The sequence below is a fragment of the Aquarana catesbeiana genome, linkage group LG13 (assembly GCF_042186555.1).
Source record: "Aquarana catesbeiana isolate 2022-GZ linkage group LG13, ASM4218655v1, whole genome shotgun sequence".
Lineage (NCBI taxonomy): Eukaryota > Metazoa > Chordata > Amphibia > Anura > Ranidae > Aquarana > Aquarana catesbeiana.
Window position 1 is genome coordinate 33,758,308 of NC_133336.1, and position 17,715 is coordinate 33,776,022.

At 46.0% G+C, this 17,715-nt stretch overlaps 1 protein-coding gene across 1 annotated transcript in view; it reads left to right on the top strand.

Moving 5' to 3' along the window:
- Nucleotides 1–17,715, top strand: part of TSHR (thyroid stimulating hormone receptor) — a 164,348-nt gene that overhangs the window by 64,382 nt on the left and 82,251 nt on the right. Inside the window, exons 3-4 of the mRNA XM_073610320.1 lie at nucleotides 7,067–7,138; nucleotides 11,318–11,392. Of these exons, the coding sequence (XP_073466421.1) occupies nucleotides 7,067–7,138; nucleotides 11,318–11,392 (147 nt within the window). The remainder of the gene's footprint in view (nucleotides 1–7,066; nucleotides 7,139–11,317; nucleotides 11,393–17,715) is intronic.

Consider the following 17,715-nt stretch of genomic DNA (forward strand, 5'->3'; position numbering starts at 1 on the left):
CCAGGATCTGTTACATTGTTATCCCCCTCGATGTCTACCATAGACCAGGATCTGTTACATTGTTATCCCCCTCGATGTCTACCATAGACCCAGGATCTGTTACATTGTTATCCCCCTCCATGTCTACCATAGACCAGGATCTGTTACATTGTTATCCCCCTCCATGTCTACCACAGACCCCGGATCTGTTACATTGTTATTCCCCCTCCATGTCTACCATAGACCCCGGATCTGTTACATTGTTATCCCCCTCGATGTCTACCACAGACCCAGGATCTGTTACATTGTTATCCCCCTCCATGTCTACCATAGACCCAGGATCTGTTACATTGTTATCCCCCTCCATGTCTACCACAGACCCCGGATCTGTTACATTGTTATTCCCCCTCCATGTCTACCATAGACCCCGGATCTGTTACATTGTTATCCCCCCTCCATGTCTACCATAGACCCAGGATCTGTTACATTGTTATCCCCCTCCATGTCTACCATAGACCCAGGTCTGTTACATTGTTATCCCCCTCCATGTCTACCATAGACCCAGGTCTGTTACATTGTTATCCCCCTCCATGTCTACCATAGACCCAGGATCTGTTACATTGTTATCCCACCTCCATTTTCTTCACAACGCTCTTCTGGAAGAATGGTCAAACATTCCCATAGACACACTCCTAAACCTTGTGGACGGCCTTCCCAAAAGAGTTTAAGCTGGTATAGCTGCAAAGGGTGGGCCAACCCAATATTGAACCCTACACCCTACATGCCGCGTACACACGATCGGAATTTTCGGCCCGCAAAAGACCGATGAGAGTTTTTCGTCGGAAAATGCGACCGTGTGTATGCTCCATCTGACTTTTGCTGGCCGAATTCCAGCCAGCCAAAAGATTGAGAGCATGTTCTTAATTTTTTCGGTTGGGAAAAGTTCCTATCCGAAAATGCGATCGTCTGCGGCAATTCCGACGTGCAAAATTCCTACGCATGCTCGGAAACAATTTGACACATGCTCGGAAGCATTGAACTTCATTTTCTCGGCTCGTCGTAGTGTTGTACGTCACCGCGTTCTTGATGGTCGTAAGTTCAGCGAACTTTTGCGTGACCGTGTGTATGCAAGGCAAGCTTGAGCGGAATCCCGTCGGAAAAGCCGTCATATCTTTTTCTGACGAGAAGTCCGATCGTGTGTACGCGGCATAAGACTGGGATGCCAATACTTTTGACCAAATAGGGTACAGTATTTCAGTGAAAATTTTTGTGCTTGGAGTTTAGCTTTAAACTTGTGCTTCCCTTTACTTTCCCTGCAGCTACACAGTTGCTGGTTATTTTCTAAAGCGTGCAGTTCTTCTTTGTGCTCGCACTTAGCGCACGTACTGGCTGCTTTTCTGCATATTATACCTGGAGTCGGCACTCTATTTTTCTAGCTGGAGAGCTGGCAGCAGCAACAAAAGAGAACATACAAGGGCTTTTCTTCCCTCTGCACAACAAAATCTGTGTTTTTTTCATCCCTGGCAAGAATGCGATCTATGGCTATTATTGGACTTTTTATTTTCCAGAGCTTCACCCGATTGAGTTAACTCCTCAGGCCCTGTGACTCTGGAGATCTCCGGCTTTTCTAGCCCTTTTTCCGCAGCTGAATACTGCCAGACAAAATCTCTCTCGGGGTTGCCAGCACTGGAAGGCACAAGCATACTAAGGTTGAGGAAGGTCCTCAACCTTGGTGAGATCAGGGCCAGGTAAGTTCTTCCAAAACTTTCCATGCCCCAGCAGTAAGAAAAAGTTTACAATCATAAAGTACAGGAATTCTAAATATGTAAAAGAGTAAGCAATGTGATTGTAGCCCCCAGGGGAGAATAGCCCCCCCCCAAAACATTGATCTCATTGGAATTGTGGCCACCGGTGGTAGGATAAGCCCCCAAATGTGTGTGGTGTCACTTGTATCATGGCCCTCAGGGAAGAATAACCCCTGAATTCATCAGTGTCTGAGGGATTGTGGCCCCCTGGGGAGACTATCCCTTTAATTTATTGGTGCCAATGGGACTGTGGCCCCTAGGGAAGAATAGCTCTTCAAGTAATTAATGTCAGTGAGATCATGGCTCCTAGGGGAGAATAGCCCCTTGATTAATTGGTGTCAATGTGATAGTGGCCCCCCAGGGAGGAATAGCTCCAAAATAATTGGTGTCAGTGTCAAATTGCATGCCAAATCGGCAGCTATTACCGGCAATGGCACCATCCGAATCGGTGCAACGCTGACATTGCAGCGCCGCACCGATTCCCAAAAGTAGTTTCTGTACTACTTTTGGCGAATTCTAGGTGCGCTTTTCATAGACATCTGCGCAGAAACCCACACAGATGTCTCTGAAATCGCCCTCGAAGTCAGACTGACATGAATGAAATGGTGTGAGTTCAGCTGAACTCGCACCATTTCATTCCCGCTGTCAGTGTGAACCAAGGCTAAGGTGCATTCACACTTGCAAATGCAAGCTGGCTGCAATTATAAGTGAGAACCCCATCCAGCAGGGGGTTCCCACGATTAGCTGCAAGAGACAGCATCCTCCCATTGCTTGTAATGTAGCTGCCGCTCGCATGCTAAACCCGGCCATAAAGATTGGAACCATGCATGGACAGGCTAAGAGCCCTTGCACACTGGGGCGGGGGGCGGCGTCGGCGGTAAAACGCCGCTATTATTAGTGGCGTTTTACCGTCGGTATGCGGCCGCTAGCGGGGCGGTTTTACCCCCCGCTAGCGGCCGAGAAAGGGTTAAATACCACCGCAAAGCGCCTCTGCAGAGGCGCTTTGCCGGCGGTATAGCCGCGCCGTCCCATTGATTTCAATGGGCAGGAGCGGTAAGGGAGCGGTATACACACCGCTCCTTCACCGCTCCGAAGATGCTGCTGGCAGGACTTTTTTTACCGTCCTGCCAGCGCATCGCTCCAGTGTGCAAGCCCTCGGGGCTTGCACACTGGAATGAAAGCAGCGGCACTTTCGGGGCGGTTTGCAGGCGCTATTATTAGCGCAATAGCGCCTGCAAACCACCCCAGTGTGCAAGGGCTCTAATAGTACCCAAGTCGATCGATCAACTTGGCTACAACCAGCTTGTCAGATTTTACTATTATAGCCACTAGCAGTAATTACTCTGTTCGCCCAGTGTGGACGGCTCCCCCCACCGGGAGGTTGGTTGCAGGAAAGAGAATCACTCCGTATATGGCAGGCTTAATCACAGGAACCCCAGCTCGCATACAGTCACATCCAGGGTGCATTTGCAAGTGTAAATGCACCCTTATGGTCCATGATACCGCATCGGTGGTACAGAGAGCCAAGACACGGGATTGTCTCTGCAAATCCTGGACTGCTGGTATCTATCAATTTTTTTTGCACTTTTTGTACAGATAAAAAAAAAAAAACAACAACACTTTCAGTGCCCTGCTTGCATATAAACCAGAATGCATTAGTGTGCAGGAAGCTGTCTATTTTGGCTGCATTGAGCCACGGTGAGTGGGCAGTGTGACAGTTCCCCTTTTTTCTTTTTGTTATCAACTTTATTTAAAGTGCACAAAGTGACACTTTATTCATGTCACTGCTGTGATGCAGTGTGAACAGGGCAAGTAGAAAACAATTGTAGTAATAATAATAATATCCTACATAACATTCATAAAGGTTCGGTAAACGTCACAATCCAAGAATCTGTCAGGGCTGGGCTCAGCCTTTCCTTCTCTGAGCTGGCTGCTCAGCTGTCGGCTAATTGCCAGCTCCCATCTCTCTCCACAGTTACTCAGCTGTTGATGATATCCTGCTCGTCAGTCCTGCCTACTTAAGCCGTCCAGTCCAGAGGAGTTCTGCCTTCACCTTGGTCAACATCACATAAACTATCTCCTGCGATCCTGTTCAAGACTTGCTTTGCTGACATCCCTTCTGGCTCCAGATCCTGCTTGCTGTTCCACTACATTGATAACTGACTTCTGGCTTGGCTGACTATACGTTCTGGTTATTGAACTTTGGCTACGTTTTGACTGCTTTTGTTCTTTTTACTTTTATTATTAAACAAGTGTGATTTAACTGTACTTCTGTCTCGGCCTGATTTCATGGTTTCTGACAGAATCAGGATACAAACTACTGTCAAGCTGGTACCTTACACCCATCCAATTAAGTAAATTCTCCCACACATCATCCACACCTCTCTGCTGGAGATGTGGAACGGAACGCCGTAACCTATTACATATCTGGTGGTCATGCTCGAAAATACAACTCTTTTGGAAAGAGATACACGAAATTATAATAAAGATCACCACATACACACTAGACTTTACGCCCACACCATACCTTCTACACCACTCCTCCCTTCCACACTTCATACTGCAAATCCCTAACCTTGCATCTTGTTAACGCGGCTAAAAGATGCATCCCACTGAAATGGAACTCGTCTACCCCACCAACAATAACAGATTGGATGCGCTAAGTACACCAAACAGCTGAAATGGAAGAGCTGATACATATAATGAAAGACAACCCTACCAAATTTAGTAAAACCTGGGCATGCTGGATCCACTACTCAAATTCTCTACACGGAGATCCCCCTAATAAGCCGACCAAACATTCTTTACGAGATACACCAACAAACCAATCCTTCTTCAAACATCCAAGTTATTCTCCTTCCCATAACCTCTTTTTTACTTCAATAATAAAACTTTTACACCCCTTTGATACAACTTCGCTAATACAATTAGATCCACCAACTTTGAAACCTATCTCAAAGGAAAGATGGCTTAAGCGTTAATATTCATTATTGTAAATTCTAAATGCATTACTAATAAGTATTAAGTTAATACAGTCTTTAAAAATAAGCAAAAATCGTACACAGTGTGATGATTGACCATGCTCCCCCGCGGACATAGTATGCATCCATAGGGGTGTCCGGAAGTACTGGTAACATGACCAATATCACCAATATGTTATGGAATTAACTGATAAATTCTATTTGTTCAATTTTGAAACACTCCTCTTGTTATTATACACATTGTTTATGTCCAGTTTAACCACATGCCAACCAGCGCACGACGATGTACGTTTGCACAATGGCACGGCTGGGCAAATGGGCCTACAGGTACGTCCCCTTTAAATCGCGGCATTGTGGGCACGCGCCGCATACTCTGTGTCCCGCAGACTCGATGTCCGCCGGGGGCGCGCGAACATGTCACAGAGCGGCAGAAAGGGGAGATCCCTCTGTAAACAAGGCATTTCCCTGTTCTGCCTAGTGACATGGCAGAGATCTACTGCTCCCTGTCATCGGGAGCAGTGATCGCTGCCATGTCAGTGGTAGCCCATCCCCCCCCCCACAATTAGAATCACTCCCTAGGAAACACTTAACCCCTTGGTCGCCCCCTAGTGTTTAACCCCTTCCCTGCCAGTGTCATTTACACAGTAATTAGTGCATTTTTATAGTACTGATCGCTGTATAAATGTGTCTGCCATAATGTCCCAGTCATGATAAAAATTGCAGATCGCCGCCATTACGAATAAAAAAAAAATTAATAATAAAAATGCCATAAATCTATGCCCTATTTTGTGGAGGCTATAACTTTTGTGCAAACCAATACACGTTTTTGGGTTTTTTTTTTTTACCAAAAATATGTAGAAGAATACATATCGGCCTAAACTGAGAAAGAAATTAGTGTTTTTATATATTTTTTGGGGATATTTATTATAGCAAAAAGTAAAAAATATTGCTTTTTCTTCATTTTTTTGTTTATAGCGCAAAAAATAAAAAACACAGAGGTGATCAAATACCACCAAAAGAAAGCTCTATTTGTGGGGAAAAAGGGACGTCAATTTTGTTTGGGTGCAACGTCGCACGACCGTGCAATTGTCAGTTAAAACGACGCAGTGCCGTATCGCAAAAAGTGCTCTGGTCAGGAAGGGGGTAAATCTTTCCGGGGCTGAAGTGGTTAACATTTATACATGTATTCTATTACTGACGAAAGCGTGGAAATGCTGTATTAGACTGCTTGTAACTTCTATTTTCTATCTTGCTTTGAAAATTTCCAATAAAAACATGGAAAGAAAAGAAAACAATTGTTTTCTATGTGCCCAAGCAGTGACTGGTATATTTAATGAACCAAAAGGGAGCAAATTAGAATTATTTTTTGGGATTAAGTAGCCTTTGAGACTCTTATGTCAGACATATACAGATGAGTGTTTCCCAGCAAAAGTGCCCATTTCAGGGCTATCTGAATCTAGCTGCAAAGACATGCTTGAAATGCACAATAAAGCACAACGCACCGTTACATTGGTGTCCAACACACCCGCATGGTGTGCCATGTTATAAAAAAAGGGTGACATCCATTTCTTTGTGTGCATCAGGGTTCCTTGCCAGCCCATTCAAAATGAACGTGCAGTGACACGATATGGTCATGCAACACATTGGGGGTTATTTACAAAAGGCAAATCCGCTTTGCACTACAAGTGCACTTGGAAGTGCAGTCTCTCTAAATCTGAGGGGTAGATCTGAAATGAGGGGAAGCTCTGCTGATTTTATCATCCAATCATGTGCAAGCTAAAATGCTGTTTTTTATTTTCCTTGCATGTCCCCCTCAGATCTAAAGCGACTGTACTTCTCAGTGCACTTTCAAGTGCACTTGCAGTGCAAAGTGGATTTGCCTTTAGTAAATAACCCCCATTGCCCTGTAAAACTGCATGTACGTTTGTTCCATGCAAGCTCTGGCAACATTGAATGTTACTCGGCTATTTTCTCTCCAGAAGAAACTTGTCTCCGCCCCCTCCCATAGTTTTCTGCAGGCAGCCTGTAGTTGTTGGAGTTGTCAGGCCCCTCCCACAGCTCTGCTCTCTGCACAGGCTATGTACAACACAGTGATGATGTCGCTGCCACTTTTACAAGGTGATATCTGGGTTGGTATAGGCAGTTGGTGAACACAAAGTGGATATATATCCTTTGTGGCTATTGAGGAATATATTTGAATGAAAATTAGTGTGCCCAGAGTTCAGCTTTAAGGTTGCAGTACACTTTTTTTTTTTACTATAGACTTTCAGCGCAATCTAACACAATGTTTTGATCTTACAGGAGACTGGTGGAGACCAGAATTGCTGTTATTCCCAGAGGAGCCTTCTCCAGCATTCCCAACATCACTCGGATGTAAGTATCTCCTTGCAGACCGCCATTCAATGCCCAACCGCAAGTGTTAGCGAGCCCTTAGGCTGCATTTAAGGAGGCCTCCAACTCCCAGACAAGCCTAATCTCAATGTTACCACCAAAATCCAAAAGAATTTGGGGAGCAGAGAAAATGGACAAAGGACTGAATTTTCTCTTTAAAATAACAAAGTAAAACATATATTTTGTTTTTGTAAGGGCAAACAAGGCTTTCTTTTACTTCCAAAAATGATTTGAATTTTTATGAGCTATGAGTAAGCACTTAGTATAAGTGTGAAACGCGTCAGTCGTTGTTCTGTACCACTCAGCTGTGGTTGTACTGTGTACTTTGTGGTCCTGATCTACAATAAAAGTCATAAGAAATTTCCATCGGAGTGCAGCTGTCCAGAGTTCTTCCGCCCATTTCTATAAAAACAAACACACTTTTTTATTTTGATCTGTGGTAGTTTTAAAAAAAGTTGTTTCTGTAGGTAAAAAGTATCAGTGTTATTCTATAGATTGTTCTGATTGGGCCCCTTTCACACGATTGGACTGATCAAGTCCGCCTGTCCGTTTTTCAGGCAGACCCAATCGGGCCACCCATTGTCCTCTATTGGGAGGTGGATGTCCGCTGATATCCATTCCAACAAAATCCGCTGAAAGCAGACGTATGTGGATACATTCGCAATCCGTCCTGCGGGTCGGATCAGATGAAAACGGACAGGTCCATCTCTGCACAGTGAGCCTGCACTGTCATCCGTCTGCTCAGCGGGGATCAGCGGAGCAATCCCTGCTGAGCAAGCAGAGTCCATCAAAACAGATCCGCCCCATTTGAAAGGAGCCTTACATTTATGCTAAATGTGTGATTCTGGTACAACATAAAGTTATTTACAAATGGAATGCAGGCTTTTTTCATTGTTGTGTTTTTTAATGCAACACTAGAAAATGAATGAAACAAAACAAATTAAAAAAAAAAGTTAGGGTTGTAAAGGTTCAGGTATTAAAAGACAAAAAAAACCCAAACATGTCATACTTACCTCCTCTGTGCAGTTGGTTTTGCACAAAGTAGCCCCGATCCTCCTCTTCTGGGGTCCCTCAGCAGCACTCCTGGCTCCTGCTCTTCTTGAGTGCCCCATCAGGGAAGCCTTCTCCTTCGTGGACACCCATGCGGGCACGCTCCTGTGTCCTGCTTCTGCATCTATTGACACAGAAAGCAGGACTCAGCCCCTCCCCCCGGCGCCTGAGTCATTGGATTTGATTGACAGCAGCAGGAGCCAATGGCTACGCTGCTATCAATCCATCCAATCAGGACCCAAGACACCGGCTTTTGATAATGTGCTCGTCCCCGGCGTGAGATAGAGGGGGTACAGGTAAGTAAAACGGGGCTGGGGGGGGCTTCAGCATTACAGGAGGGTTTTCACCTCAATGCATAGAATGCATTGGGGTGAAAAACCTTGAGGGTTTACAACCCCTTTAAAGGAGAAGTACAGCCAAAGGTTGTTTGGTGCTCTGGTCAGATGAGTGTTTGGGCAGAAAAAACGCCCAATGCTCCTAAACATGTTTAAATATACCTAAAGGATAGTTGCATTTAGCACTTGAGCGTTCATTAATTTTAATGACCAGAATACTGTAAATTAAAGTGGTTCTAAAGTCTAATGCCGCGTACACATGGTCGGACTTTTCGTCTACAAAAGTCCGACGGACGCTGACGGACTAAAGCTGGCTGACAATCCGATCGTGTGTGGGCTTCCCCGGACTTTCAGCGGACTTTCAGCGGACTTTTCCAGCCGCAAATCTGACGGACTTTAGATTTGAAACATGCTTCAAATCTTTACGTCGTAACTACGCCGGACCCAGAAATCCGCTCGTCTGTGTGCTAGTCCGACGGGCAAAAACCCACGCTAGGGCAGCTATTGGCTACTGCCTATCAACTTCCTTATTTTAGTCCGGTGTACGTCATCACGTAGGAATCCGTCGGACTTTTGTGTGATCGTATGTAGGCAAATCCGTTCGTAAGGAAGTCCGCCAAAAGTCAGCCAAAAGTCCGACAAAAGTCCGTCGAAAGTCTGTCGGACAGGCTGTCGGACTTTTGTAGCCGAAAAGTCCGACCGTGTGTACGCGGCATAAGGCTTTGTTCAGACTATCTTCGCATGTGGCTCACTGCAGGGGTCTGGTGCGTCCCCGTTCCCCATTTCAGGTCCAATTTCAGCATGAATTTTTGGCTGAATTTGGACCTAAAAAGGAACTGAAAGACGCACAGGGCTCCTGTGCAAATTCGCACCAGAGACCTAGCGGAGATATATGAACCGGTTCCATAGAGAGCCAGTCAAAATCTCCTGCTATTGTGAATTGGATAAAGCGGACCCCAGCCTCAAGGTTTTTTTTTTACCTTAATGAATTCTATGAATTAGAGTAAAAAAACCTTCTATGTAACAGAATCCCCCTACCCCTTATACTTACCTGAGCCCATTCATGATCCAGTGCTGTGCATGAGAGTCAAGGCTCTCCCAGCTATGTCTCTCCCCTGTGGGCAGATTGATTTGGGAACCTTGGCTCCTGCTGCTGTCAATCAAATGCTGAGATGAGGAGCGGGGTGCCGAGCCGAGCCACCCAGTCTGTGTCAATAGACGCAGACAAGGCAGCTCAGGAGCAATCCCACATGAGCGCCTTCATAGCAAACGGCTTTAAATGGGGGGAACTCGCTGAAGAGGAGGAGCCAGAAGCTCCAGCTCGGAGCTGCTCTGTGCAAAACCATTGCACAGAGCAGGTATGTATAACATGTTTTCTATTTTATTAAAAAAAAAAAAAAGGAATTTATAATATCACTTTAATATTCTGGCCACTAAAATGAATCAACGCCCAAATGCTTGACGCATCTAAACGCACCTAAACACGGATTTAACGCTGCTTTTCTTCCCTGAAAAGTTGGGCAAATGCCCAGTGCACATGGGGCCTAAGACCCCTTTTCACTGCCGGAGTTTTTCAGGCGCTACAGAGCTAAAAATAGCGCCTGCATAGCGCTTGAAAAAAGCGGGTCCATTCATGTTGAATGCGTTGCGCTGGCAGGGTATCAAAAAAAGTCCTGCCAGCAGCTTCTTTGGAGTGGTGAAGGAGCGGTGAACTCACCGCTCCTCCACTGCTGCTCCCCATTGAAATCAATGGGGCAGCGCTGCGATACTTCCGGCAAAACGCCGCTCCGGCTGCATTTTGCGGGCGGATTTAACCCCTTTTCGGCCACTAGCGGGGGGTAAAAACCACCCTGCTAGCGGCCGAATAGCGCCGCTAAAACGACGGTAAAGCGGCGCTAAAATATCCCCGCTTTACCACCGACGCCAGTGGCAGCTCGGTGTGAAAGCACTCTAATGGTTACGAAAACAGAAATTAGTAAAAAAAATTTGCAGGAAAATAATCATTCTAGGGAGAAAGGGAGGGATGAGTTAATAAGACCTGATTAGGTACACTAAGGGGTAATAAGGGGTTAAATAGGACCAAACTTTGTTAAAAAAAAAAAAAAGACATTACTTGCAAATGAAAGCTCATCCCTTTGATCTGTAGATTAATGGATAGGAGTAGATACAAAAGAAGTAATGTTACTTTGTACTGTATAGTGTCTGAATAATGTCTATAGAACACTGTGTGCCTATGTCAGGCAGTGCATTAGTCATATATTTGTCTATAAATGCACATCTGAGCGGAAAACAGGAGAGACGGAGAGGTGGAACAGATAGATATGGTACACGGTGTCATTTAGGCTGCATTCACACCTAGGCATACTGAGAATGTGCGCAAAATTGCACTGCATCTGCGTGCGTTTTAAAGGGGTCTCCCACCAGCGCATAAGGCACATTTATTTCAATGGGCTGCCCTACCTGCAACAAACATGGCAAAGTAGCTCATGTAGCTCTTTGCACATTGAGCTTTACATGTTTTTAACTGCGCAGTTTGATGCACTTGTTGCATGTTTTTTCCATGCGAAAAAATGCACATCTGCTGCCAGTATCTGGGGTGCTGTTAACAATGAATGTCACTGTAATCTGACATGCGTTTTTTTGGGGGCAATTTGTAAAAAAGGCACAATTTTGTGTGCGTTTACAAAACGCTCAGGTGTGAATAGGGCCTTATAGTGATAATGACAGCAGGCCTTATAGACCTATATATTAACAATGTAACCCTTCTGTCCATTAGTTTCATTACTCTGGATACTGAGCTGAGGAAGCTGGAGGCTGGAGCTTTTCAGGGACTCTCCAAAATCAGCCAGATGTAAGTAAATGCTGATGTGCCAGAATGACATCACATAACACAGAATGACATCACACAGCACAAAGAATGACATCACACAGCACACAGAATGACATCACACAGCACACAGAATGGCATCACACAGTGCAAAATACAGCTCCTGGAATGAAATCCACACAGGACACAGAGTGACATCACACAGCACACAGAATGACATCACAAAGCACAGGATACGGCACACAGAATGACATCGCAATACCTAATGACATCACACAACGGCATCATACAGTTTTTTTTCCCTCTGACAAATGGGTCCCAGTAAAGATTGCAGGGTACAGCGGGTGACTGGCTTCCGCGCAGAGTTTTGTGTAACATTACATTTATTTAACAATAAGATTATAAAACAAGATAAAAATCCAGCCGGTACAAATATGAAATCTACAATATTTATTATTATTAAAAACCATCATTAAGACTGAACTCTGGACACTAAAGCTTTGATTTAAATATATTCTACTTACAGTGCCTTGAGAAAGTGTTCATACCCCTTGAAATTTTTCACATTTTGTCATTTTACAACCAAAAATGCAAATGCATTTTATTGTGACCTTATGTGATAAACCAACACAAAGTGGCACATAATTGTGAAGTAGAAGGAATATGATAAATGGTTTTCAACATTTTTTTTACAAATAAATATGTGAAAAGTGATGTGTGCATTTGTATTCAGCCCCCTTTACTCTGATACCTCTAACTAAAATCTAGTTTAATCAGTTGCCTTCAGAAGTCACCTGATTAGTAAATCGAGTCCACCTGTGTGTAATTTAATCTCAAGTATAAATACAGCTTTTCTGTGAAGCTCTGAGGTTTGTTATGCCGCGTACACACGGTCGGACTTTTCGTCTACAAAAGTCCAACGGACGCTGACGGACTAAAGCTGGCTGGTAATCCGATCGTGTGTGGGCTTCTCCGGACTTTCAACTGACTTTTTTAGCCTCAAATCCGACGGACTTTAGATTTGAAACATGCTTCAAATCTTTACGTCGTAAGTACGACGGACCCCGAAATCCGCTCGTCTGTGTGCTAGTCCGACGGACAAAAACCCATGCTAGGGCAGCTATTGGCTACTGGCTATGAACTTCCTTATTTTAGTCCGGTGTACGTCATCACGTACGAATCCGTCGGACTTTTGTGTGGTCGTGTGTAGGCAAGTCCGTTCGTAAGAAAGTCTGCCGCAAGTCCGCCGAAGGTACGTCGGAAGTCTGTCGGACAGGCTGTCGGACTTTTGTAGACGAAAAGTCCGACCGTGTGTACGCGGCATTAGAGAACCTTAGTGAACAAACAGCATCATGAAGGCCAAGGAACACACCAGACAGGTCAGGGATAAATTTGTGGAGAAATTTAAAGCACGGTTAGGTTATAAAAAATATCCCAAGCTCTGAACATCTCACAGAACACTGTTCAATCCATCATCTGAAAATGGAAAGAGTATGGCACAACTGCAAACCTACCAAGGCATAACTGACAGGCCGGGCAAGGAGAGCATTCATCAGAGAAGCAAACAAGAGGCCCATGGTAACTCTGGAGGAGCTGGAGAGATCCACAGCTCAGGTGGGAGAATCTGTCCACAGGACAACTTTTAGTCGGCACTCCACAAATCTGGCCTTTATGGAAGAGTGATAAGAAGAAAGCCATTTTTAAAAGAAAGCCATAAGAAGTCCCGTTTGCAGTTTGCGAGAAGCCATGTGGGGGACACAGCAAACATGTGGAAGAAGGTGCTCTGGTCAGATGAGACCAAAATTGAACTTTTTGGTCTAATAGCAAAATGCTATGTGTGGCGGAAAACTAACACTGCACATCACCCTGGATACACCATCCCCACCGTGAAACATGGTGGTGGCAGCATCATGTTATGGGGATGCTTTTCTTCAGCAGGGACAGGGAAGCTGGTCAGAGTTGATGGGAAGATGGGTGGAGCCAAATACACTGCAATCTTAGAAGAAAACCTGTTAGAGTCAGTAACAGACTCGAGACTGGGAGGAGTTTCACCTTCCACCAGGTCAACGTCCCTTAACATACAAGAGCTACTATGGAATGGTTTAGATCAAAGCATATTGATGTGTTAGAATGGCCCTGTCAAAGTCTAGACCTAAATCCAATTGAGAATCTGTGGCAAGACTTGAAAATTGCTGTAACAGACGCTTTCCATCCAGAGCTTGAGCTATTGTGCAAAGAAGAATGGGCAAAAATGTCACTCTCTAGATGTACAAAGCTGGTAGAGACATCCCCAAAAAGACTTGCAGCTGTAATTGCAGTGAAAGGCGGTTCTACAAAGTATTGACTCAGTGTGGCTGAATACAAATGTACACCACACTTTTCACATATTTATTTGTAAAAAAAATTTGAAAACCATTTATTGTTTTCCTTCCACGTCACAGTTATGTGCCACTTTGTGTTGGTCTATCACATAAAAGCCTAACAAAATACATTTACGTTTTTGGTTGTAACATGACAACATTTCAAGGGGTATGAATACTTTTTAAACGCACTGTAAATCCACTTTATGTTCACCAAATGCATTTGCAAATCCAGATATTAGCTTGTATAGGTAGCAGTGATACCATCACTGTACTGTGCATAGCCCTGGACTGGGACAAAAATTTGGCCCTGGACTTCATCCAGACCGGCCCACTTTAATTTTGCAAATGCGCACAAAAACAGTATATAAACTATACACAATTGCACAAAAAACATAAGTGAAATCCAATGTAAGTATCATTTTTTTTTTAAACTCTTTATTTAGAGAAAAAGATGCATTCCAACATTACAGACGCCTTTAGAATGACATGATTTGAATGAATGACTTACATCAGGGTCCCCAGAGAGCCCCCCCTTACATCAGGGTCCCTAGAAAGCCTCCCCCTTACATCAGGGTCCCCAGAGAGCCCCTCCTTATATTAGGGTCCCCAGAGAGCCCCCTTGCATCAGGGTCCCCAGAGAGCCCCTCCTTACATCAGGTTTTCCAGAGGGCCTCCCCCGTACATCAGGGTCCCCAGAGAGCCCCTCCTTACATCAGGGTCCCCAGAGAGCCCCCCTTGCATCAGGGTCCCCAGAGAGCCCCTCCTTACATCAGGTTCTCTAGAGGGCCTCCCCCTTACATCAGGGTCCCCAGAGAGCCCCCACCTTACATCAGAGTCCCCAGAGAGCCCCCTTACATCAGAGTCCCCATAGAGCCTCAGTCTTGCATCAGGGTCCCCAGAGAGCCCCCCCTTACATCAGGGTCCTCAGAAAGCCTCCCCCTTACATCAGAGTCCCCAGAGAGCCTCCCCCTTACATCAGGGTCCCCAGACAGCCTCCCCCTTACATCAGAGTCCCCAGAGAGCCTCCCCCTTACATCGGGGTCCACAGAGAGCCTCCCCCTTACATCAGGGTTCCCAGAAAGCCCCTCCACTTGCATAAGGGTCCCCAAACCCCCCCAACTTACATCAGAGTCCCCAGAGAGCCGCTCCTTACATCAGGGTCACCAGAGGGAGGGCAGACAGTGAAAGATGATGTAATCTCTTGGCTGTCCATGGCTGCACAGTGAGGATGGAACATTGGTGATGCAGGGCGGGTGGTAAGAGATGATGTAATCTCTCTGCTCTCTCACCCGCCTGGCTCTCCCACGCTGCCTGCCCGCACTCCGGCTCTCCTGTGCTGCTCGCTGCACGGCTGCAGAGAGGCCATGGCCTGGTAGTGGGCTGCGGCCCTGTGGTTGGGTACCTCTGGGACTCGGGGCTATAGCCCCAAAAGCCACCCCCTAGTGACGCCACTGGCTGTCACTGAAACCATCACACTGAACCATCGGCCCACCGGAAAACTTTTGGTATTCCCGAAGGCCAGTACATGGCTGACATGATCTGTGCAGAGAGCAGAGCTGTGGGTCGGGCCCTACTACAGAAAACGAGGAGGGGGCGGAGATGAGACCAGTCACCCTGCACAAGGAGAGAGAGCAGCATTGAGCGGTCTTTATTATGGGAAGCTCCTGCACAGAGGGAAAGTCTCACACTGGATTCCTGCACAAATCTTAGAGAAATACACAAAGCACACCAAGAATAGTACACATAACAGATGTATTTAGATGATATTTGCTAATCTCAGAGTTCAGCCTTAAATTAGTAGAAAACCTGTTAGAGTCAGTAACAGACTCGAGACTGGGAGGAGGTTCACCTTCCACCAGGACAACGCCCCTTAACATACAAGCAGAGCTACAATGGAATGGTTTAGATCAAAGCATATTGATGTGTTAGAATGGCCCTGTCAAAGTCTAGACCTAAATCCAATTGAGAATCTGTGGCAAGACTTGAAAATTGCTGTAACAGACGCTTTCCATCCAATCTGACAGAGCTTGAGCTATTGTGCAAAGAAGAATGGGCAAAAATGTCCCTCTCTAGATGTACAAAGCTGGTAGAGACATCCCCAAAAAGACTTGCAGCTGTAATTGCAGTGAAAGGCGGTTCTACAAAGTATTGACTCAGTGGGGCTGAATGCAAATGTACACCACACTTTTCACATATTTATTTGTAAAAAAATTTGAAAACCATTTATTGTTTTCCTTCCACGTCACAGTTATGTGCCACTTTGTGTTGGTCTATCACATAAAAGCCTAACAAAATACATTTACGTTTTTGGTTGTAACGTGACAAAATTTCAAGGGGTATGAATACTTTTTGAATGCACTGTAAATCCACTTTATGTTCACCAAATGCATTTGCAAATCCAGATATTAGCTTGTATAGGTAGCAGTGATACCATCACTGTACTGTGCATAGCCCTGGACTGGGACAAAAATTTGGCCCTGGACTTCATCCAGACCGGCCCACTTTAATTTTGCAAATGCGCACAAAAACAGTATATAAACTATACACAATTGCACAAAAAACATAAGTGAAATCCAATGTAAGTATCATTTTTTTTTTTTAACTCTTTATTTAGAGAAAAAGATGCATTCCAACATTACAGACGCCTTTAGAATGACATGATTTGAATGAATGACTTACATCAGGGTCCCCAGAGAGCCCCCCCTTACATCAGGGTCCCTAGAAAGCCTCCCCCTTACATCAGGGTCCCCAGAGAGCCCCTCCTTACATTAGGGTCCCCAAAGAGCCCCCCTTGCATCAGGGTCCCCAGAGAGCCCCTCCTTACATCAGGTTTTCCAGAGGGCCTCCCCCGTACATCAGGGTCCCCAGAGAGCCCCTCATTATATCAGGGTCCCCAGAGAGCCCCCCTTGCATCAGGGTCCCCAGAGAGCCCCTCCTTACATCAGGTTCTCTAGAGGGCCTCCCCCTTACATCACGGTCCCCAGAGAGCCCCCCCCCTTACATCAGAGTCCCCAGAGAGCCCCCTTACATCAGAGTCCCCAGAGAGCCTCAGTCTTGCATCAGGGTCCCCACAGAGCCCCCCTTTACATCAGGGTCCTCATAAAGCCTCCCCCTTACATCAGAGTCCCCAGAGAGCCTCCCCCTTACATCAGGGTCCCCAGACAGCCTCCCCCTTACATCAGAGTCCCCAGAGAGCCTCCCCCTTACATCGGGGTCCCCAGAGAGCCTTCCCCTTAGATCAGGGTTCCCAGAAAGCCCCCCCACTTGCATAAGGGTCCCCAAACCCCCCCAACTTACATCAGAGTCCCCAGAGAGCCCCTCCTTACCTCAGAGTCCCCAGAGAGCCGCTCCTTACATCAGGGTCACCAGAGGGAGGGCAGACAGTGAAAGATGATGTAATTTCTTGGCTGTCCATGGCTGCACAGTGAGGACGGAACATTGGTGATGCAGGGCGGGCGGTAAGAGATGATGTCATCTCTCTGCTCTCTCACCCGCCTGGCTCTCCCACGCTGCCTGCCCGCACTCCGGCTCTCCTGTGCTGCTCGCTGCATGGCTGCAGAGAGGCCATGGCCTGGTAGTGGGCTGCGGCCCTGTGGTTGGGTACCTCTGGGACTCGGGGCTATGGACCCCAGATTCGGGGCTATAGCCCCAAAAGCCACCCCCTAGTGATGCCACTGGCTGTCACTGAAACCAGCCCACTGAACCATCGGCCCACCGGAAAACTTTTGGTATTCCCGAAGGCCAGTACATGGCTGACATAATCTGTGCAGAGAGCAGAGCTGTGGGTCGGGCCCTACTACAGAAAACGAGGAGGGGGCGGAGATGAGACCAGTCACCCTGCACAAGGAGAGAGAGCAGCATTGAGCGGTCTTTATTATGGGAAGCTCCTGCACAGAGGGAAAGTCTCACACTGGATTCCTGCACAAATCTTAGAGAAATACACAAAGCACACCAAGAATAGTACACATAACAGATGTATTTAGA